The sequence below is a fragment of the Tenebrio molitor genome, chromosome 4 (genome assembly GCF_963966145.1).
Source record: "Tenebrio molitor chromosome 4, icTenMoli1.1, whole genome shotgun sequence".
Lineage (NCBI taxonomy): Eukaryota > Metazoa > Arthropoda > Insecta > Coleoptera > Tenebrionidae > Tenebrio > Tenebrio molitor.
In genome coordinates, this window is record NC_091049.1 from 12,802,964 (window position 1) to 12,827,752 (window position 24,789).

A 24,789-nucleotide genomic window follows, 5' to 3' on the forward strand; every position below is an offset into this window, starting at 1 on the left:
TTATATAGCAGATGTTAAAGTATGCTTTTATCTATTCAAATCAAAAGGTCAAGTAGCATTTTAACCGCAAGGGTAGATAAAGAAATTTATTTTTTTTATTACCCTAACAACGCTCATACTAACGAGATTTTAAAACCTGACACGATTAGTAATGATTAAAAAAAATGTTTAATAATAAAATACAAATGCTATATAAAAAATAGAATAATATACAGGACAATAAAATTTAATTATGTTCTCGAACGTAATTAGCGTCTCGACTAACGTTTCGAAGCTAAAAAACGCTCTCGAAGATAAAATACAATTTTATCGTCTTGTAATAAATAACTATGTAATTCATATAATTTACCTATATCATTCGTAGGGCATTCGTGTAGATCTATTCCCCAGTATCCGAGCGTACTGTTGTCAGTTGTTGTTTTATAAAATCTCAAATGTTCTAGACCAGTTTCTATTTCAAGTTGATAAACTTGCCAAGAATTTAAAACACTTTGGTCATTTGTGGAATTATAAATTCGGTTCAATTCTGGAATGGTCAGAACACATTTTTCACATAAAGATACGTACAACAAGAAACAATCGTTTTCAGTATGGGGTAGTGTTAGTGTTATATGTTTTCCATCTGTAACTTTTTCCGACATGATAAACTGATCTGAAAAATAATAACTTAATACATTAACGACCCTATATAACATCACGTAAGCTCAAATTTCTTGAAAGTCTTTGCATTTGCATACTCACAGTCGTGTATTTTCCAAAGTGTGTCATTATTAGTTATAATAGTAATGTTGTGAGGATTAAATGCATCCACTGATTTAATTACTTTATTATTTAACAAGTAAAATACGTTGTTATTTCTTAAAAAAATGGAAATATGATTCCATCCATTTTTAAATTCCTTTAAATCGTTGTAGTCGAAATCTTGGTCGTCATTGGCAAATAAATGCACTTCCCCTGGTGAATATAGTGAAAAGGACACTGACTGGACGGAGGTAAATGTTTTATAATTTGTTTTAATTACATCCAAATCTAGAGCAGGATTAAATCATAAAATACATTTGCGTTAATAATTAAATTAACTGTTACTATAAAGTTTTACTATTCTCTCGTTACTTTATTTTTTATATTTTGCGTTCACAATAACTCCATTGTGAAACCAAAGACAGTATCACAATAGCTGAAAGCAGTTCTATAATAGCGATAGTACAATTTACAGTTATCATGTTGGTACTGCCACACTCCTCTGCCAGAATCCATATATCTATTAACTACTATATGGGTAACGTCGTATCTTTACTTTGCTCGAGAGTGAAGCAAACATTGCCATGGGTGGGAGCAGTATAGAAACATCTTCTCAACCACTTTGTTAAGAGCAAGTATAATGTGCGCATGGCAGGAATTTAAATATAGGATGTTGCTGCTGCGCGCTGCGGATTGTGGGAAAAACAGCCCACCCTCCACCAATCAGTTGCTTCAGAAAACGAGCCTGCGCATAAGTGACTGCGTTTTGTATCTCGAGATCTTTGCTTCACTCTCGTATCCACGTTACCTATATAGTAGTTAATAGATATATGCCAGAATCCTATAAAGCCTAGAGGATTCTGGCAGCGTCAGCCAATACGCGCGAATTCCCCAGAATTTTAAAATTCTTACTTTTGATTTAAAAACGGCTTAAAAGGTGCAAAATATAATAAATAGCATATTACATGCGTTTAATAAGAGGTATTGTGGCACTTGTCCCTTTGGACGCGCGTGTGCCAATACCCTTCTTATTAAACTTATACCGTGCGATCGAAAATAAAAAAAATCGAGATTGCCATGATTAATACACTTCAGTTGGCAGCACGTAAAAATTTAATTCAAATGTCATTACAATGATAATTGTCATAATTAATTATTGACTATTAAAATTTGCTATTACAATATATTCACTTTAGAGCAACAAATTTTCATTGTCCAGTGTTTCTTCAGCAATAGAGAAAGGCTTGGTCCTATTCCACAACTCGAGTTTTTGAGGAGTTTCAACAAAAGTTTCCGGACTTTCAAGGCACTTAATCAACAACTTGCCCAGAAAGTCTACAAATGCGTAAACATATTTTTGGAAACAGGTAGTGTTCTGCGCAAAAAAGGCAGTAAACGACCGACAAAAAGATCAGCTGAAAATATTGAAGAGGGTGAACAAAGAATTATTGCAGAGATTAACCCAAGAAAGTAACCTATCATTTGGTACAGTTCAGCTTATCCTTAAAAAAGATTTGCACTTTTTTCTCTATCGTGTGTCTGTTGTGCATGAAATTACTCCTTGACAATAAGAGCCCCCACAACCGACAGCAACCTCTCTGGATAATATTGATTGATAGATGATCGTTGATCTTGATTTTGGATCTATTTATAAACAAACAAGCGGCGTGCGCGGCTCCGTGCTTAGCGTTCACGTTAAATAAAGGTGCGGGAGTTTTAAATCTCATTGTTTCATTGCACTAGCTGAGGAAATTCTTTTACAACCGACAGATCCCACAAAATTCTTTATGAAAGTCAAGATTTCAACATTCTCAAAATCACTGACCTAACTTTTAAGACTGACATCTGTTATAGTCTTGCCGTTATAACTTTTTATCTGCTCCGCCCACATAAATTGACCAATGAGAATCAAAGTCAGATTCAATCTGTATAATTTTTCATCATATTTGTCAGGTAAAAAACTTAAGGTTAGAATTTTGCTGTCAAGTCCACAATTGTTGTCTTAGGTTTTACAAAATAAAATGTCATTAAGACAATTCGAATGTCAGAATTTTTTTTCTGTGTAAATCAGATCGTCTTAACAACCTATTTGGTTGGTAACTAAGAAAATGTAATGGGCGGGGCAGATAAAATGTTATGTTGTCCTTAGTATAATTGAAAATCTCACGAATTTCCAACTGAAATGTTTGGTCAGCGCCTACTTTAATTTTTTTTTTCGATCTCACGGTATAATAATGTACTATTGTTGTTGTTACAATAGTTTAAAATGGCAATAATGTTTCTTTACATCTTTATACATGGTGTCCCCAAAAAAAAAGACAAGTCTATAGCTCCCTTATTTATGGGAGGATTTTAATTATCTATACACCAAATTAAATGATTATGAATAGGCTACAAAACGGCCTACTAAATTCAGGTATAGCTCCAAGGGCTTCAAGGCTACATTGTCAAAATATTTTTTTTCAAATGGGAATACATATTTTTTGTACTAATTCTGATAGAGATTTTTATTCTGAAAACAACAATGTATCACAAGTACAACTTCACATCGAAAAATAACACTAACTTTTGAAACAAATGACGAACACCAAGTTAGAAGTTATCAAAATGCATTGCATTACAACGTAATAACCAAATTAAGTTAGCTGGAAAAACCGATGTGGCCGGACTGCGGTCATGGTCATACTTACCCTGTACATGGATGGCCGTTTTGCGGCGGAATTGAAATTGTACCTGAAAAGGTAGGGGCCGGATTGCGGCCGGTCGGCGAAATTATTATGCATCTTTTTATTTAATCCTAAAACGTCTATTGCTTAGCATAAAAGCCCTGTTATAAATATCCAGCTTTTCAAAACTATGGTTAGTCTTATATCGGGTGTTTTTTTAAATTTCACCTCACAGTAGGCGTTGAAGAGTCGATTATGGACGCACCAATCGTGTAAAACGTAAGATTTAAACAGCTAATCCGTGATCCGTAACCTGTAGAGTGCGTTCACAATCGACTCTTTAACGCCTACTATGAGGTGAAAAAAAAAAAACCGATATTGGTTAACCACACAAGTGGGGAAGTGAAAATGGAAGTGATATTTAGTAAACGTGGTGAAGAGTTCATTCTCTTAGAATCTTTTAAATACATACTCTGAAAAAAGTACTACCAAACAAGGTGTGAACTGGTGTTGCACATTGAACAGCTGCAATGTCAAAATCTAGGTAAACGCAAGTCGAAAAGTTTTATCACTTTTTCAGGTGCATTTTAAACGGAAGATTTATAAGTCCATCGCCGCAATCCGGCCCTGCCACTTTTTACCCGAATGCAATCACTGCCGCAATCCGGCCATCACCTTTCCAAGTACATTTTAAACGGGAGATTTAAAAGTTGACCATAGCCGCAATCCGGCCCTGCCCGGAAAAACAAATGACAAATAATAACATATGGGGTTGCGCAGATATGCGGCCAATGTTTAGCGCAAAATGGAGTATAGACGATAGTAGCGTTTTATACAATTTTTTTTTTTTTGTATTTTTGGTATGTAAGTGTATACTTGTGATACATTATTGTTTTTAGAATAAAAATCTCTATTAGAATTACAAAAAAAAAAATATGTGTTCACATTAAAAAAAAAATTTGGGGCTGTGCGAGAATGTATTAGGTCTTTTTGTAGCCTATTCATAACCATTTAATTTGGTGTATAAATAATTAAAATCCTCCAATAAATAAGAGACTTATGGACTCGTCTTTTTTTTTGGGGACACCTGTATTATTATTTTATATTAGATATATATCAAAATGTCGAAAATTATAATTTGGTCGCTAGTATAAATAGAAGAAGAAGGGAAGATATGACTTAATGTTGCCTAAACATCAGGTGTTTAATTGTTCTATTCTGAAACGTATACTTTTTTGACAATCGTATCACCAACGTTTGGAAATAATAACGAACTATTGTTTTCACATTTTAGTCACATATCGTTGTTTTGGTTTAAATTTAAATTTTACTTACTCGTATTATTTACCTTATTACTTTTCATAACAAATACCTAAGAATTATGTACTTACTTTCCCATCGTTTATCCGTTACAGATCCTGATAAAGACTTACTTCCGTCTGTCAAAATCCAGTTGTCGCAACTCCAGTCTTCTCCAATTAATAAACTTAATGATTTTGTCGAATTCTCAGTAAATGGCGGTGATATAAACGTCGCTAATGTTACGTCTTGCGTAATACAGCACACTTCGTTTTCTTTTCGCAAAGTAACAATATTGTTAAATGCGTTTGCAGCTTCTATTAATAGTAGAAAATAAAATTCTCGGCTCTTCATGCTACAACAGAGTCTGATAAAGATCATTTTTTAATCTTAAGATATTCTATTTTTAAATTGTGTATTCTAACCCTCCACCACCCGGCGGCACGGCAATTTCGGGATATTACTATCAAGTAATAGTGCAGTGGTAATCAACATAATTACCGGCGTCTCGCCTCCACATTTTGACTTTGTTGTGTTTTATTATGTTCTGTGTCAATGTTAAGGAACTTCCTCACGATATGACATGAGTATAATAATATACCTTTTTGAATTTCAACTACCAATGTGTTACCTAAATCCAGATTTTTTAAATTTTTAAAAAGAGATTGCGGTACTATTCCCGTTGCTGAAATTATAAGTGGTAAAATCGATTTTTTTTTTAAACACCAAAGATTTCTCATAGCAACAGAGAGCTCTAAATATTTATTAAATTTGTGTTATATGTCTGTGTTACATTAGGCGAATTTGGAACAGCTATATCTAAAAGATATGCTTGCTTTTGTTATTTATTTAAAATAATAATGTCTGGTCTGTTATGCTTAATATGAATGTCAGTTAAAACTGTGCGATCAAAATATAATCTGTAATTGTCATTTTCTAAACAACTTTCTGGTTTATAAATGTAATGTGGTTGTGTATCCTTTAATAAATTGAATTTAACTGCTAAATTCATGTGTATAATTTTTGCGAATATATCATGACGTTTTTTATATTCGCTTTGAGCCAAAACGGTGCAAGAAGAAATGATGTGTTCAATGGTTTCCCCTTCAGTTACGCAAATCCTACATTTATCGATGATCGATTGTAAACCGCATATGTGTTTTTTATAATTTCTTGTATTTATAACACGATCTTGTATTGCAAATATAAAACCCTCAGTCTCAGGATGAATATTTGATTTTTTAAGCCATGCATGAGAAGCTTGAGTATTAATTTCTGGCTGTTCTAGCTCTTTAAAATATCTCCCATGTAAAGACTTTTGTTTGATATTTGCTATAGTGTCAGGTATATTTGGCTCAACAATATCTGAAATTACATTATCACTTAAATTTAAAGGTGTGTAACCTTTATCCGCTGAAACCAAAGCATTAAAAAAAGTGTTATCACGAGCTCTATTGAGAAAATAATTTTTTAGTAAAGCAATTTGATTGTGTTGTAGAATTTCTAGATTTGAAAAACCCCTACCACCATTTTCGCGTGGTAAATTAAATCTTTCAATAGCAGATTTGGGGTGATGTTTACAAAATTTTGTAAAGAGAACTCTAGTTTGAATATTTATATTCTGTAAATTAGTTTTGGACCATTTTATAACACCAAAAGAATAGGTCAACAATGGAACAGCATATGTATTAACTGCTTTAATTAAATTATTACCGTTTAATTTTGATTTTAAAATAGATTTAATTCTTAAATAAAATTGTTTTTCTAAATTTTCTTTTATAATTGAATGTTGAATATGATTTGATTGATTAATACCTAAATATTTATAAAATTATCCTTTATTTAAATTTTTAATGATTTCTCCTTCTTTAGTTATATATTCTAAATTTTCGTAATGACCACGACATATTGATTGCGTTTTACACTTATCAATACCAAAACTCATGCCAATATCATTTGAGAAATTTTCAGTTATTGTTAGTAAAGATAAAATGTGGTTCTTTTTAGATGCATAAAGTTTTATGTCATCCATATAAAGAAGGTGATTTAATTTGGATAGTGTGGTATTATTAACTCTAATATTGAAACCATATCCAGTGCTATTTAATAGATTTGTCAAAGGAATGATGGCTAGACAAAACCATAAAGGACTTAAAGAATCTCCTTGATAAATTCCCCGTTTAATTTGAATAGGCTCGGATTTTAATTTAGTATTGTTTATTGATAAATTTAAAGTAGTTTTCCAAAATGTCATAACATGGGATAAAAAGTTAATCAAATCCAAATTAATTTTATAAATTTTAAGAATTTTAATTAACCATGAATGTGGTACTGAATCATAGGCTTTTTTGTAGTCTATGAATGCGGTACAAATATTTCTATTATTTTTTCTAGCTTGTTCCATTATTGCCGTATCTATTATGAGTTGTTCTTTACAACCAAAACACTCCTTAACACAACCTTTTTGTTCTTCATTAAGTATATTTAATTTTTGACAATGGTCGTAAATTATTACTTTAATGCAAGATGTCATAATTTTATAAATTGTAGGCAGACATGTGATTGGCCTATATTGTGATGAATTTTTAGTATCGGAATCTTTTGGTTTCAGATATGTTATACCATGGGCCAAAAACTCTGGAAATGTGTTAGGTACCCTAATAAATCCGTTAAAGTGATCAAGTAAGCATTTATGAATACAAGTAAATTTTTTTTAACCAAAAGTTATGAATTTGGTCACCTCCAGGGGATTTCCAATTATGTGAACTATTAATATTTTTAACTAAAAATTCAAGGCTAATTTGAATATGATGTGGATTATTACAATCTGGTATCTCATTTTCTAAATTAGGAATCCATTCTGCCTGATTATTAAATTGAACTTCATTTGACCATATGTTTGACCAGAATTCTTTAATTTCATTTATATTTGGTAGACCATTATTATTTTGAGTTTTATTATCTGCTAAATTTTTGTAAAACAACTTCTCATTATTTCTAAATAGTTTATTTTCAAATTTCCGTTGTTTATTATTTTTATATCTTTTTAATCGTTTAGAATAAATATTCAATTTTTGTAATAAAGTGTCTTTAATTTCTATTAGTGTTTCATTATATTCGTTGTATTTTAAACAATGTATTCTGTTTTTATTTAAAATCGATTTAATACAGTTATTTAGATGATTAGAATTTATACCTTTTAAATATTGAGTTATTCTACCTAAATCTCGTCTGATATTGTTAATGCGTTTATTTAGTCTTCGTTCCCATTTTGGTAATTCTTTAGCTTTTATATTATTTGTCTGGTCAATTTCTTTTGAACCATTTAATCTGATAATTGTTAAAGCTCCACTATATATGATACTGTGTAATTTTCTAAAACTTGTCGTGTTATTTACAAATTTAGGTAAAATGAATTGATTTAAAATTTCAATCATTGCAAAGAATTTTTTGGAGCTTTGTTGTTTAGGTAATAGTGGTCTATTAAATGGTTCTATATGTTCAAATTCGTTCAGAGTTCTATTAAATTCATCTTCAATTTGTTCTTTAAAATTTTGATGGTAGTAAAAATTTTGATTAATAACATGTATATCATTATAACTCAAGTCTAAATTATTTATGTCGTTTTGTATCGTGTTGTTTGGTGTTGAATTACTTTGATAACAGAAAGAGTCATTATGATTTGGTAAACTTTGTAAACTTTGCGGTTCAACAGAATTTTCAACTAAATTATTAGAAACTTCATTATTGTCAGAATAATTAATTGACAATTCTAACTTTACATCATTTTTGATCTTTTCTAAAATTGCCGAAGGGATATAGTTTTTCTTCATAATGGCTCTCCTCTGGTCAGCTAAATTTTGAATAGTAACAGGAAACTGGGGGTACTTACTTTGGAATGCTTTAAATAAATCAAGCCTGTAAGTACTCACAACATCCTGTAGTTTCGTGATCCGAAAATATTCCCGTATAATGAAAATATTCATTTCCATAGTCCATTTTTTGCGTTTTCTAACTAGTGTAGCACCATTGGATTGCAGTGAAGCACTTGCAACAACATTTGGCGCGTTTTTATTAGAGAGCGAATTTATTGACATTTAGACAGTTGTCACGGCACTCTCATTATTATTACAGGATCATTATAAATGATTGTCCGATTGTCCCATCGCAGTAGGCGTTGGTGACGTAGTTGAATGTGCCACAAGCGATATAACATGAGTGAGACTAGTATCGCCGATAGGTGGCGCTCCTGGCGGTAGCAAAGAGTAGGTAATTATTCAAGAGAGGACACTCTTGTTGGCACCTTTGATCTTTGGATGTTTATTACTTTAACCTTGAGAGACTCTCCCTTTAAACGGGAATGAGCATGAAATAGGTATGCAAAATCCGTATAATAAGAATCTGATCAGAAAACAAAACTGGTAACAAATAGAAATTGGATAAAACTACAGAAATGTTAAAAAAAAGGAAAGCTAAATAACTTCATATTTTATTTTGTTTCCACCGAGTAGATTCATAAAAAAAATTGTGTTATGTTATCACGTTCATTAACATTAATTAATTCAAAGCGTTGAAAATTCTTACAAAAATTAAAATTTGAAAAAGTTTACCGAGTTATCATACCGTGCGTTCATTTATCCTCAAAGTTGGCGTTGAAGGGTCGATTGTGAACGTACCACTCGTGTAAAAACGTAAAATTTAAACAGTTGATCAGTTTATTTACAAGCTCCGAAGAAGATAGCAGCATGGCTATTGAAACGTCAGCTACCCAGGAATCCAGACGACCGCGGCACAACCCGGAAAACAATAACCAAGTTAATCCGTGATCTGTAACCCGTATAGTGCGTTCACAATCGGCTCTTCAACGCCAACTTTGAGGATAAATTTAAATAAACGCACGATATCAGAATTATGTTTAATGTGTGTTTTTTGTAGAACATGAGTGTTTACTTTCCCAATTTCACACACTTTTGCCAACTTTAGCAATAGAACGGAAACACAGATTAATTTGACTATATCATTCATTACTTTATAAACCAATCAGACTCTTTGATTTTCTTTAGTTACCATGTATTACAGCGGTTATTATAGTAACCAGGGCGATTTCGAATATACGAACCTTTGTATATTCGAATATACCAACCTTTGTATTTTCGCTCGCCGCCTTAACTTACAAAATTTTTTGCGCTAGCCGTCACATTAACGTCACATTAAATCGCTCTGCTCTGAATGCGCCCAGTCGGTTTCGGGAACCTGTTTATTTTTTTATTTATTTATTTTATTCATGATATAGTCTACCTGTATACAACTCGAGAATGGAAAATTCTCGATTACTCGACGTGTTGCCGGAAACACGTCTCGTATAATCGAGAATTTTCAATCCTCTCGTTGTATAATAACGGGCGATCAATTAAAAAATAAATCGAGTCGGCGTGTTACCTATGGCAACCCATGCTATAGCATAGGCTCCAAACCAAACTCGATTTATTTTTTAAATGATCGCTCGGTATATGAATATTTATCTTCAAGCGGTAGAAAATCGCGCCTTTGTGTATCTCCATAGAGACGGTTAGAGTTTCATTTTTTTCTGAGCGGAGTCTCAGAGGCAGCTCGACCAAGTCAAATGTAAGGTCATTTGAAGTATTTGTCACGATTTATTTATCAATCACATGAAATATGTAATTATTATTAAATTATCCTTATTAAAGTTATTAAAGAAATTCCTCTAAAAAAGCGAAATAACGAAATTATTACCCAATATTTTACCGCTTCGCTATGATCTTTCACGAACCGATCTTTGTAGACCAGTTATGGGCGTGTCCACGGCGTGGATGTAGATCTCAGATGCCATGATGTCAAAATTAAAAAAAAAATATTCAAAATATAGTAATTACGCCAAAACGGCTGGGTATAGGCATACACATAATAAAAGTGGCCTTAAAAATACATTTTACATTTGTATCACTAGATACAAGATTAGTATTTCTCATACTAATGAGAAATGGTAATTGCCATTTAAAAAAATGAAATGTTCTACATTTTTTGATTATCAATTTTGAAAAATTGCTGTAGGCGTATGAAACATAAATATAATTTCACTAATAGCGCAGACAATCGGACAAATTTTTGCAAATTCAGTAAAAAAAATCAATTATTTATTTCCAATGGTTCAGAAGTTAAATAAATTTTTTAATGAAGCCCTGCAACCCCGCTTTTTGGCGGTTGGCAATAGACGTTTAACACATGTATTGTGCTGTCCAAGGTCACTGCTGTTTAAAAATTGCATGTTTCCAACTTCATAATAAAATCACAGCCAACTCTACTTCCGATTTTATTTGAAAGCACGGTACTATTTATTAAAGATTCATAACAATTGAAACACAGTTTCACCCGACTAAAAACGGTTATGTTATATTAGCGAGTCACAGACTAGCAAACTACAGAGTGGTTACAGACACGTGCTTCACGATCACGTGCTTGAAGCGAACGAAAATGACCCAATCACGACACTTCTTAACAGTGGCGGTAGTCTGTCTACTAGTTTGTCTAACGTTGCGAGGCTGGCGGCACATCCAAAATTTGTGTGGGTCTTAGGTACACGCCAACTGCGATGGAACAATAATTTATAATGACCCTGTATATATGTGTTTCAGTTTTAAGTAAACCAATGTGAAACAATTTTTTCACAAACATAATTTCAAATTGCATAAGCATTATTGTCATATTGAACCTATATCAAGGAACTAATTTGTTGAAGAAATAACATAACATTTTTCTTAAAATGTATGTAATAACTGGGATGGTGACGTTTCGCCCCCACCGTTTAGCGCCAACCGTTTAGCCCCCACCGTTTCGCCCCCGCCGTTTCGCATCCGGCGCCGATTCGTCCCCGACCGTTTCGCCCCCAAGTGATGTAGTATATTTTTGCTTTAGATTCACACTTTATGTTAATTTCTACTCTAGTTTATTGGGAGCATAAAAATGGGAGATCAAATTTAGATCAGTTTTGAAAAATTCGATGTATGTAGTTCAAGCTTTATTGTCTTTTTTTGACATTATTCTAGCTGACAGTTTAAAAATTTATTTTATACTCCTATTTTACTCTTCCAAATGCCCTCTTCTTTTGATAAAGGTAGATTTTGATTGGAACTTTGCATTAAATAAATAACTAAATAACTACGTCCTTACTTACAATAATTCCCTATAACCTACAATTCTTAATGACAACGTCAATCAAATCAAAGTAGGGTTAGAATCAGATAAGGGTTATTTCACATTAAAAGTCAAGACAATGACGTTGATGTCCCACTTTTTTTGCCCGCAATAGTACTTGTACATTTTAAAATTACATACATAAATGGCATTATTTGATATATTGAAACATTGATATTGTATATAAGGGGAAGATACAGACATTCCATATAAACGTATTTCGTTGCTTGGGATAACATATCAACGATTCCGGTACTATCCTCCATTTTTTTCTAGCACACAGTGTAATGTATTCTTGTCTTGTTTCTATACATCTGCATTTGAATAGAGAAGTACCTCGTATTCAACTAGTTGACTGATAATTGAGAAACATCATCGTGACAAATTAATTGTGAATTATTTTTTGCTTTAAAGATGAAGACCTGTGTTGTATGTTCCACTCCTTACAATTCTTCAAATAAAGAAATACCTAACTCATGGAAAACGCTAGGAATAATATATTTGTTAATTACATGCGTGCGACTGAAATAGAAACAAAAGGTACGTCTTGTCCCCAGTACTAGACCTATTGCTGTATCTTCTCCTTATATATCTATGTATTGAAACGACCATTATAGTATGACTTCCTGTTATATGATTATGAAAATAGTGCAGTATTCATAATAGCTATTTGTACAACTAGTTATGAAAGTCATACTTTTTTTCATGAATTTGCAGTTTGATTAACAAGGGCGTAGCCCGAGTAAATAAAGCAAATAAGTGGAAAAAAGAGACTTTCATAACGTGTTGGACACGCTATTTTTTTACATATCGATGTGTGTTGAGAAATTTGGTCTAAAAAGATTTATGAAAGAAAAAAAAAAGGTATGCCTTGACAATAATTTCCAAGGAGATCGAATAAAATGATGCAAAAAAGTACTATACAGGGTGGTCCCGATATAACCTGCCAAAAAAATTCTGGGTCATTAGAAGGATCTAACAAGTCCAAAAAACCCCATTTTGTTAGGTCCAAAATAATGGAGATAAATTAACCCCTATCCACACCCATTCGACGCTGCTGGCCACAAAAATACGTACCTACTCAGGAATTAATTGTTGGTGTTTGTAAGTATGACAGTATCTAAGCAACATAGGTACCTGAATCGTTTGACAAATCTCAAATCTGACAAACTAAATCAAATTAATGACATTTATTGAAAACGCTGTACCTATACTGTGTGCATTAATTCACCAGCTTATTTAGGTACAAAAGCTGATTTTGTAGACTGAGATGAATGAGTAATAAATAAAGTGGTGTTCCTCAATGTGTAAATAAATGTAGAGGTAGTGTGTGCAAAATTGTGGAAGAACTGTGTAACAAGAGTATCGTCTTAATTGTGGTTAAATAGCCAAAATAATGTATTGAATAAATTTATTTACACTTTACATATTCGTACTTTCAACTCTAACTGAGAATGTCTACTAACTAATGAAAGGTAAACTAGACTAGAACAATTATTTTATAATAAATGTTCTGTGTGCCTTCCGTTGGCATTTAAGCACATTTGAGTACGCTGGTACCAATTTTAATAAACAGAATTCAGCATTTCTGGGTTTTTACGAATCTGGTTCGCGGCGTCTGTTACGCGTTTCAGGAGTTGGCCTCCTGTATTTATTTCAACTTCGTATACCAAATCTTTCGTGTGGTCCCAAAAATTAAAATCCAGAGGGGTTAAATGGAGGATCGGGGACGCCATCGTATTGGAATCAGTCAGAACCAACCTCACATAAATGCGGATGTAGCTCCACAAAAGTACAACGGGACGGAAGGACTCCTTCAGGAAAACGCTCGCCGTATGGTCGCCTTGCCGGTCTTGAATTACCACGTGTTTCGCCATAGAGTAAATGCAAATCGGCGTATTCTTGTTTTGTGAATTTCATAACCTTTTGAAGGATTCGAAAATTTAAAATTAAACTTGACAAATGTCATAGGTGTTGCAGGTACCGTTGCTAAAGAAATTGCAGCCAAGTAACCAGAATTACCTTTTTAAAACCGATTAACTCATTAGCGTACAGCAAATTTTGACCAAATTTTCAATTATTTTTATCTCGAAAACGAAAAGACTTTTATTAGAAACTTTTTTGTGTATGAGTTCTACTCATCGTCACCTATTACTGGATTTCTTTTGGCAGGTTATATCGGGACCACCCTGTATAGTTTCACTACGATTTTTCGTGTAAAAAAGTGCTTCTTTCACTACGACTTTTCGTGTAAAAAAGTGCCACTTTCATTACGATATGCAAAAAAAGAATATTGCTTAATTGTTAGCAAGCCCTTTGATCATTTATGTGATTCAAGTTTTACCACCCGCACGATAAACCTTATTAAAAAATTAGTAAAAATTACGAAACGTTAAGGTGACATTCCCTTGATACATACAAGGTTTCAAATGTGTACAATCAATTTTCCGTATCACTTCATTCAGGGAATAATTGGTTACCTACAAAAATTATCTTTACACTGTTAACAGAATTAGAATGTCGCCTACGCCTACTTTAAATATACAGGGTGGTCCCAATATAACCTGCCAGAAGAAATCCAGTAATAGGTGACGATGAGTAGAACTCATACACAAAAAAAGTTTCTAATAAAAGTCTTTTCGTTTTCGAGATAAAAATAATTGAAAATTTGGTCAAAATGTGCTGTACGCTAATGAGTTAATCGGTTTTAAAAAGGTAATTCTGGTTACTTGGCTGCAATTTCTTTAGCAACAGTACCTGTAACACCTATGACATGTGTCAAGTTTAATTTTAAACTTGCGAATCCTTCAAAAAGTTATGAAATTCACAAAACAAGAATACGCCAATTTGCATTTACTCTATGGCGAAACAAGTGGTAATTCAAGACCAGCAAGGCGACCATACGGCGAGCGTTTTCCTGAAGGAGTCCTTCCGTCCCGTTGTACTTTTGTGGAGCTACATCTGCATTTATGAGAGGTTGGTTCTGACTGATTCCAATACGACGGCGCCCCGATCCTCCGTTTAACTCCTCTGGATTTTAATTTTTGGGACCACACGAAAGATTTGGTATACGAATTTGAAACAAATACAAAAGGCCAACTCCAGAAACGCGTAACAGACGCCGCGAACCAGATTCGTAAAAACCCAGAAATGCTGAATTCTGTTTATGAAAATTGGTACCGGTGTACTCAAATGTGCTTAAATGCCAACGGAAGGCACACAGAACATTTATTATAAAATAATCTTTCTAGTCTAGTTTACCTTTCATTAGTTAGTAGATATTCTCAGTTAGAGTTGAAAGTACGAATATGTAAAGTATAAATAAATTTATTCAATACATTATTTTGGCTATTTAATCACAATTAAGATCATACTCTTATTACACAGTTCTTCCACAATTTTGCACACACTACCTCTACATTTATTTACACATTGAGCAACACCACTTTATTTATTACTCATTCATCTCAGTCTACAAAATCAGCTTTTGTACCTAAATAAGCTGGCGAATTAACGCACACAGTGTAGAGCGTTTTCAATAAATGTCATTTATTTGATTTACATATAATACATTCATTTTTGTTTTAGACCAGAGTAGGCTATTTACATTTTTTTAAATGTTGGTATCGGGGCTATGTCAAAATAATAAAATCAAAATTGTTCGAACTGCCAGTGTCAAATTTGACATTATTATTAAGTAGATATTAAGGTAATTAATTTTAAATTTGTGCAATATTTACATTTACCACTAAATACACACATTATTGAGTCCTCGAAACTATGTAGTTAATTGGAAAATGATAATGCTTGGCTACATAGTCATGAATTTTTACAAGAAAGTGTAACCTCAAATATTATACATGATGTATATTGTCATTCAGCCAGTCTTACCATACAACTCGCCAAATTTCCATAGCCTACTTTGGTCAAAACAAAAGTGAATGCACTGTAGTTTGTCAGATTTGAGATTTGTTATAAACGATTCAGGCACCTATGTTGCTTAGATACTGTCATCCTTACAAACAGCAACAATTAATTACGTATTTTTGTGGTCAGCAGCGTCGAATTGGTGTGGATAGTGGTTAATTTATCCCCATTATTTTGGACCTAATGAAAAGGGGTTTTTTGGACTTGTTAGATCCTTCTAATGACCCAGAATTTTTTTGGCAGGTTATATCGGGACCACCCTGTATATTTATTTGAAGGCCGGATATATATACAGGGTTATTCACGAGAGGGGTACTTCTGAATTTTTATTTTGCCGCAACCAACAATACCAGTGGCAGTAACTACTAAATCAAATGTGTTATTTCTTTTAAATTAGAAATCAAAGTAAGTTGGATAGATTTGTCAGAAATGTCAGATTGGCAGATAACCTGTATTTAATCAAAATTCAACAAATAAATTAACGAATTAAGTTAATGTAAAATGTGTTCGAAGTGTCTACCATCGGTTGTACCTAAACGTCCGCAGCGGCAACAGAATTCTTTCCACACTCTCCATAAATGAGGAGCATGTCACTCTTTTCGTCGTTATTGTAACACAAATTTTTCGAATTGACAAAGATTTGTTGCTTTAACGTCAAAAAGACAGGACTAAGAGCCGTCAGTTATAATTATTATTTTCAAAGTTAGAAATCAAGATATTGTTGCAATGTGTATAATGGGTTGCGGCAAAAAGAAATTCAGAAATACCCCTCTCGTGAATAACCCTGTTATGTAGATACAGAGCGCCCAGAAATGTGGTAGCAAGTTTTTCGATTGGTCCCGCAAGATGACACTTTTTTACAGAGACCTTTTTTATGCATGGCAACGCCGCTATCTAAATTGAGATAAATAAATGTCAAGAATTGTCAAATGTAAAACATTCAAATTTAAATTTTATTGAAAATGTTCTAATTGACCACCATTATGCTCAATGTATAACTGAACCCTTCGAGCAACATCTCGACAAATTTTAGTGCACAAATCGGGGCTAGAAATTGTTTGAAAAACCTCCTAAACATATTCTTTTGAAAAAATTCCAAAATTGAATGTTGCAAGATTGAACAAATTTGGCTTTTCGAAAGTGCCATCTTGTGACACTTTGTGTAAAAGTTGCTACCACATTTCTGGGCGCACTGTAGATTTCGGGGGCGAAACGGTCGGGGGTGAAACGGTACGGGGGCGAAACATCCCGGGGCGAAACGGCAGGGGACAAACAGTGGGGCTAAACGACGGGGGCGAAACGTCACATAACCGTAATAACTACAATAAATGGTAATAATAAACAATGAATCACAGAACATAATAAAACTCAACAAAGTCAAAATGTGGAGGCGAGACGCCGGTAATTATGTTGATTACCACTGCACTATTAAAGTCCTCCTCAAGAAATAGTCAACTTCGACTTAAATTGTAAATCATTTTACAATAGGACAGCCAACCATCTTATAACTATCCCACCTCCACCCGGCGGCACGGCAATTTTGCCGGAGTACATACACTATTACGGATAATACTATCAAGTAATAGTGCAGTGCTTATCAACATAATTACCGGCGTCTCGCCTCCGCATTTTGACTTTGTTGTGTATTATGTTCTGTGTCAATGTTAAGGAACTTCCTCACGATGTGACATGAGTATAATAATATACCTTTTTGAATTTCAACTACCAATGTGTTATTTAAATCCAGAATTTTTAAATTTTTAAAAAGAGATTGCGGTACTATTCCCGTTGCTGAAATTACAAGTGGTAAAATCGATTTTTTTTCTAAACACCAAAGATTTCTCATAGCGACGGACAACTCTAAATATTTATTAATTTTTGTGTTATATGTCTGTGTTATATTATGTGAATTTGGAACAGCTATATCTAAAAGATATGCTTGCTTTTGTTGTTTATTTAAAATTATAATGTCTGGTCTGTTATGCTTAATATGAATGTCAGTTAAAATTGTTCTATCAAAATATAACTATAATGTGGTTGTGTATTCTTTAATAAATTGAATTTAACAGCTAAATTCATGTGTATAATTTTAGCGAATATATCGTGACGTTTTTTATATTCGCTTTGAGCCAAAACGGTGCAAGAAGAAATGATGTGTTCAATTGTTTCCCCTTCAGTTCTGCAAATCCTACATTTATCAATTATCGATTGTAAACCGCATATGTGTTTTTTATAATTTCTTGTATTTATTACACGATCTTGTATTGCAAATATAAAACCTTCCGTCTCAGGGTGAATGTTTGATTTCTTAAGCCATGCATGAGAGGCCTGAATATTAACTTCTGGTTGTTCCAGTTCTTTAAAGTATCTCCCATGTAAAGACTTCTGTTTTAAATTTGCTATTGTGTCAGGTATATTTGGCTTAACAATGTCTGAAATTATATTATCACTTAAATTTAAAGGTGTGTAGCCTTTATCGGCTGAAACCAAAGCATTGAAAAAGGTGTTATCACGAGCTCTATTGAGAAAATAATTTTTTAGTGAGGCAATTTGATTTTTTAGCAGTATTTCTAGATTTGAAAAACCCCTACCACCGTTTTCGCGTGGTAAATTAAATCTTTCAATAGCAGATTTAGGATGGTGTTTACTAAATTTGGTAAAAAGAACTCTAGTTTTAATGTTTATGTTCTGTAAATTAGTTTTGGACCATTTTATAACTACTATAAATTATTCCATTATACCCTCTAATTTTATTGCCCCTTTGTTGTGTAGTGCCGACTAAAGGAAGGACAAACATCAGGTAAATATTGCTTTTTGCTGTGTTCTCACATTCACTTTCTTATTATTATTGTTAAATAATAATTTTGGAACTACTTAATTTGTTACGCATCGAAAAACGTAACCGAATCTCAACCCCTAACAAAACCACAAAAAAAAACAACAGAAACTGAATAAATTTATAATAAGTAGGTAAATTATTTAACAGGTAAAATACATGCAGAAACGTTAATTAATTTTTTTCTATAGTTCAATTTTTACCCTTTTGCGATGACGTCATTATCTAGTAACTTTACGTATGTTTGAGCTAGAATCAGAAACAAATTTGAATTGATCACAAATAACTATAAATGTGTCAAATTTGTTGACATTTACTTCGAAAGGTTATGTTTGTAATCAATGTAATAAGTGAAAGCAATTAAAAATTGACAGGAGCATAAAATAACCTCAAAGTGACCGTCAATAAATAAACGTGACTTTTTTTTTGTTTTTTCTGTTTCTGTCGTTTCAATAAAGAGAAAGCGAGGAAGGAAATCGTGACGTCACCTCAAAAGGGTAAAAATTGGACTATAGTTCCTTTTCGATTTCTTCAAAAAAGCATCGTTAGAGTAATGCTTCCTACGTTTCTTTTTCAGTCCTGCTGTAAAAATTACACCTACCGTTATTATAATTTTGCATTAAAATATACATCCTTATCAATATTTTTTTTACCTTCATTTTCCTCGTTATTATCAAAAATTGTTTCAACGTCGACCATCTCCTCCTTGCAGTTGTCTTCAAAAGGACGGCACATATTTAAACACAGGTTATAAGTTGAAAAATACACTCTTTTTATTGTGGCAAATTCAAAATATTTCTATTCGCAAGGTACGAAAATCAATGGACAACTGAAGACAAAATTTCTTGAACAAATGCTTTAGGTAGACTTTCTCTAAGTAGGGGATGCTTGCCCTTCCTTGAGTCGGCACTGCACGACAAAGGGGCAATAAAATTAGAAATTATTTATGTTTGTTATAAAACGCTTTGCTGTCCTATTGTAAATTGATTTACAATTTAAGTCAGAATTGACTCTTTCTAGACGAGGACTTTACATATTTTCTCCTGAAACTCAGCTTCATTAATTTAAAATTGTGTATTTCTTCTACGTTTCTAAAATTTAAAAACAACGATTATTTACTTTGCCGCATAATATGTGGGAAAAATTCACCGTCGCACAATCGCTGTAAAAACAAAGTTTCATGTGACGTGGACAGTGGGTATTTGTAAAGTTTCCATCACAGGAGGCCAAAAATACGGACGGTGCGACGGTTCTACCAAGGCGGTCTCAAGTTACAGGCCAGGACACTGACTGTGTTGCCACATTCCCTGGTAGGCCATTCCATGACCTACGGTGTTCCAAAAATTTTGAAACGAATTCGACATTTAAAATAAATTTTGACAAGTCCTTGGTCAAATTCGTCAAACTGAATTAAAAATGTCATTTAAGTGTTTCTTTGAAAATGCAGGTACGCGCCCGGTCCGAACACAACACAAAGATAACAGTTTTCATGGGAAAAGAAACATTGCAAAATTTACTCGTTCGACAATTTGGGGAGTCCAGTTAAAATCAGGGGATAATTGAATTAATGAATTTGATGTTAGCAGGTTTCAAATTGAGAGAACCACAAAATTAATGTTCATTAGGTTAATTTACTTTTTCAGCATTCTCAAATTTGTGGCATATTTGTAATTAAAGGGCGAGAATTGCAAATTACAAAATAGAGCGCTTTATCGTAGAAAATAACTAGAATCGTTTGCACTTTTAGTTAGAAAAGTAACAAAGCAAAGTAGAAAGGGAGTCGGTAGAAAACAGAGACAACAGGATAACGGTAAAGCCAGGTAGTCGTAGAAATCAGAGGTGTGAGTGAGAGAGAGAGAATCAAAATTACGAAGTAATTCGGTATTAATTAGAACAATTTTGGGGAAGCAAACCAATGTAGAACAATTTTTAGAAGTAGCAGGTCAATGGAATTAGTTGCATGATATGACACTTACGTAACAGCGTTTCAACCCCAATTTAGGTTTCAAAATAATGTTAATTTGTTTAATTTTAATTCTGTTTTTTCATTTTAATTCTGTTTAATTCTTGGTGCTGATTTTTATTATTGTATAGAGTCGGTAATTCAGTGTTCCTGTTTAATTCTGTTTGTTTCATTTTTAATTGTGTTTGTACATTCGGTCTGGTCCTAAAAAAATCTAAATTTAAACATTTAAAATAATGGTGGAAAAACGGAAACTGTAATTTCAAAAGTCCTAGAGATATCGAAAAGGTGTCGCGATCGGCGTAAAATAGAACCGAGCTGATTGGTCACTTTGGTCAAGTAGGGGTTGCGAAAGTGGGGTGCGCCAGAAATGATAAAACCGAATGCGGGACGGAAAAAGAGGCTTTTTGATTCACTCGGGGTTTGATCTCCAAAGTAGCCGGAGGTACGTTCAGTACTTCCAGCAGACATTTTGTGACCACGTGCTTTACATTTACAAGGTAAATTATTTCTCTAATTCTTGTACATTATTTGCAGTCGTGATTTAATTAGTCAAACAGCATTTAGTTCTTTATGGGTCTAAAGAAAGATTATATTATTTTCTTTGAGCTTTTGATGACCACGTGACTCTTTAGAATCTTGAATTAATTTCTTTATCGCGAAGTATGTGACCTTCTTGCATTTACCGATTGGGGAAACGTGCTCTTGTGAAGGGGAACTAGTATACAATTATTATAAAACATTTCCATTCATTATCTATGTTTTGGCGTCTCGAGTTCGGGAAGCTACCTCCAGTGTCCGTCACACTCAATTAGCTGTGGTCCGGCGTAAGAGCACAAAATTAGCCGCGTCACCCCCAAGGGGGCCAGCGACCAATCTAGGCCAGCTGAGTAATAAGTGGCGGCTCGTCAGGGTAGGCAAGGTAGGCGCCGCCTACCCAGACTTTGTCAAAAGTATAAATTTATTTAAGTTAAAATGTATTAATAAATATAATTTAATAACTCTGAAATGTAATTTTTAACTTTTGTTTGTCTACATTATCGAATGTTTTATCCAGCATTGCAGCGCGCAATGAACGAATGAATCTCCGCCAATAACTTTGCACTGCCTACCAATACTTTGGCTTGAATCATGTTTGCATGTGTGCTACGCTATTGTAAGCAAGGGCAGGCGACTGCACGCCTAAGCTAAATTTCATCTGAATTTTGTGAACGTGAGAGATTACCCTCTCTCTTTATACTGTGTCAGAGTGAAATTGACGTGAGGGCAAAATATGTCAATATTGCGTTTAGAAGGCGACTGGATCGGTTGCCTTTGCGGCCTTCGCACCGATTCGTTTTCTACCTAGGTAGTCTGGGGCGCATGAGTTGTTGCTTCATTTTCTTCAAAATTCAGATGATTTTACAGATGTTATAATAAGTAAATTTTCATTTATAAAGGATAGACATTTACAAAAAGTAGGTAACTTGTTATTGTTATCTTGTATAAACCTCGTGACAAATTAATCAAGGAAGGAAATAAAATCAACTCACTTTTCATTAATGAGCAATCTTGTAACTATTAGTATCATTATAAGTACTGACTAGTAGTTTTGTAAACATATAATTTTTGTGTCCAAAAACATTAGTTAATATCTACTGGTGTCAAATTATGTACATAGCCCGTTCGTTAGAAACTTTCTGATTTCCCAAAATCGTATTAATATGAAAATTGGTAGCCGACTATAATCGACTACTCCAAGCTCAAATAAAATATTTTCAAAATGGCGACACTTCCGGATATACCGGAAATCGACGCCATCTTTGTTTTTGTAAATAGAAAGGCCCCATTTTAATTACAAATTTGGATTCTACGTTAAATTCTGAATTTAGAACGTCCTTTTGTTAATACTTATCTGCCATCGTTTTTGACCCACGTCATCTTTTTCTCCAAAAAGCGGGGTTACATGGCTTCATTAAAAAAAATATAACTCCGGAACCATTGGAAGTAAATAATTGTTTTTTGTTTATCGAATTCCTGAAGGTTTGGCCGATCTTTTGCGCTATTAGTGACATTTTTTTTAATGTTTCATTCGCCGACTGCAATTTTCAAATTTATGTATTGCCGCCTACCCACACGAAGAGGGTACAAGCCGCCACTGATGCTGACACGTGAAGAGAGGTACCCTTTGGCCCTGTTAGAACCTTTTTTCCCTTTTATTTTCGACCACCGGAGTGGACCAGGGTGATCTATGAGATTCCAGGGCATCGCGTCGGCTTCAATTTAAATCTAAATCGGATCACATAGTTCGCATCTCAAACTTCCATAATGCTGTTCGCGCCAGAAACTTCTGTATTTGCCCAGCTTAGTCATTTATTCGTGAGTCAAATCTCAATTCGCGAGCCACGAGTCAAATCTACCTGAGTCAAATGTCCACCAACTTCTGTTATTAAACTCACCGATTTATTCACACTGTTTGTTGGGACCAAACACCACCACACTCGATTATTTGTTAAATAAAATTTAAGTGAAGTGTGTTCAATCGTTTTAATTCTATTTTTGAAAAACCTTCCAAAGGTACCTAATTAAACAAAATGAAAAATAAAACACAACGTAGGATCCATAAATATTTCTTTCTCATTATTTTTGTTTCGTATATTTCCAAAAAATTTCATCCGAGGGAATGCGGCAACCAACAATACACCAAATGAGGGAGGAAAGTTTCATCGAGGAAAAATCAAGGAAGTGGAAACGTTACAATACCTCGTGTGTGAAACATTTTGCAACGCTCAGTTTATGAAACACTCCGCTGCGCGTCGTGTTCCAAATTAAACTTCGCGTTACTAAATGTAACTTCCCACACTCGATTGTAAATAGCTATTACAAGAGAGCAGATCCACCAGTTTATTAAGGAGGCTCCAGATACGAAAAAGGTATGCTTAATCTGAGATTTTCGTTGCTAATATTAAATGCGTATAATGCGTGAAATCGCAACATATTTACATTTAGAAAATCTGAATATGCTTACGGGGCACAGCTTTAGGAGATCTTCAGCAACCGTCTTAGCGAATAGTGGAGCAAATATTTTGGACACGGCGCGGCGGCTAGAAGTCAGCTACAGTAGCCGAGGGGTAGGTTGAGAAGTCACAAATAAAATAACTACTTTCCATAAGAAATGACTGCAGAACGTATGGAAGCTGAAAAATGCACAAGAGACCATACTCTATTGAATGTAGAAAATTCTTCATTACCGTGTTTAAAAATTTAAAATAACAAGACATAATTGTACTATTAACTTAAACGTTTGTCACTGTTCAAGACTAATTTGAATTAAATGTTTAATTGTTCGATTATTCTATTTATTTATTTTGAAATTTGACAGACGGTTGACAGATGCGTGGAATAAAGATCTTATTGCACTAGTGCAATTAAGAGGCACTTTTCCCACTGAAAACAATGCAATGAACACTCACTCTTTGCACGATCGTAAAAAAATATATTTGTGTCTCTTAATAAATTCATTAAATACTAAAATAATTAATTTTTTAATTTCTAATCATTTTTGAGTTCACGATTTTTATGATCTGATTAGTTTAAGTTCTTTATTCGACAAAGTAACTGCAAAAGTGATGAAAATGTGTATTGACTATTAATTCTTTTGTTAATTGGTTATTTGTTAATTGTGATTATAGAAGATGAGAACGACCTATAATATATATATTGTAACATACTTCACCAAAAGTTTATCCTTGCACACACAATAGGATGTTAAACTCGAAATAAAATATTTAAATAAATCATCAAAAATTTTTGGTAAAGAACTGAATGCATATGCGTACTCAAATATCTAAAATGCGACAATTGAATTCTTCATTGCCACTATCTAATCGAATATAATTCTTCAGGATTAAAGGACACATTTTTCAAAAACAATGAGATTACGAGTAGTAATCATAAATAATAATTGTATTAAATTAAATATATTGTATTGATAACATAATTACATAACATTTTTGATTTACAATGCAAAAATTTCCGATAATTTCCACGCTGAATAGCAAGGGAAATCCTCTCGGCTATTGCCATACACTATACGACTGTTTTAAGTGATTAAAATGAAGTTTTACTCACTAGTGAGATATTATGCTCACAAGTGACCATAATGG

At 33.4% G+C, this 24,789-nt stretch overlaps 1 protein-coding gene across 11 annotated transcripts in view; it reads right to left on the minus strand.

Annotated features, from left to right (window-relative positions):
• LOC138129113 (uncharacterized) overlaps positions 1-24,789 on the minus strand; it is a 73,630-nt gene that overhangs the window by 22,794 nt on the left and 26,047 nt on the right. For 2 of the 11 annotated variants that reach the window (XR_011159092.1, XR_011159091.1), the window contains exons 3-6: positions 19,335-20,008; positions 4,799-19,263; positions 742-1,029; positions 350-652 (exon numbers count right to left, since the gene is read on the minus strand). Coding sequence is in view for 6 of the 11 variants with exons in the window: in XM_069045384.1 (XP_068901485.1) it covers positions 350-652; positions 742-1,029; positions 4,799-5,087 (880 nt within the window). In the remaining 5 variants the exon portion in view is untranslated. Of the gene's footprint in view, positions 1-349; positions 653-741; positions 1,030-4,798; positions 19,264-19,334; positions 20,009-20,657; positions 23,580-23,651; positions 23,821-24,354; positions 24,559-24,789 lie in introns of those variants that run through there. The other 9 variants (XR_011159090.1, XR_011159094.1, XR_011159093.1 and 6 more) reach the window with 9 other exon arrangements.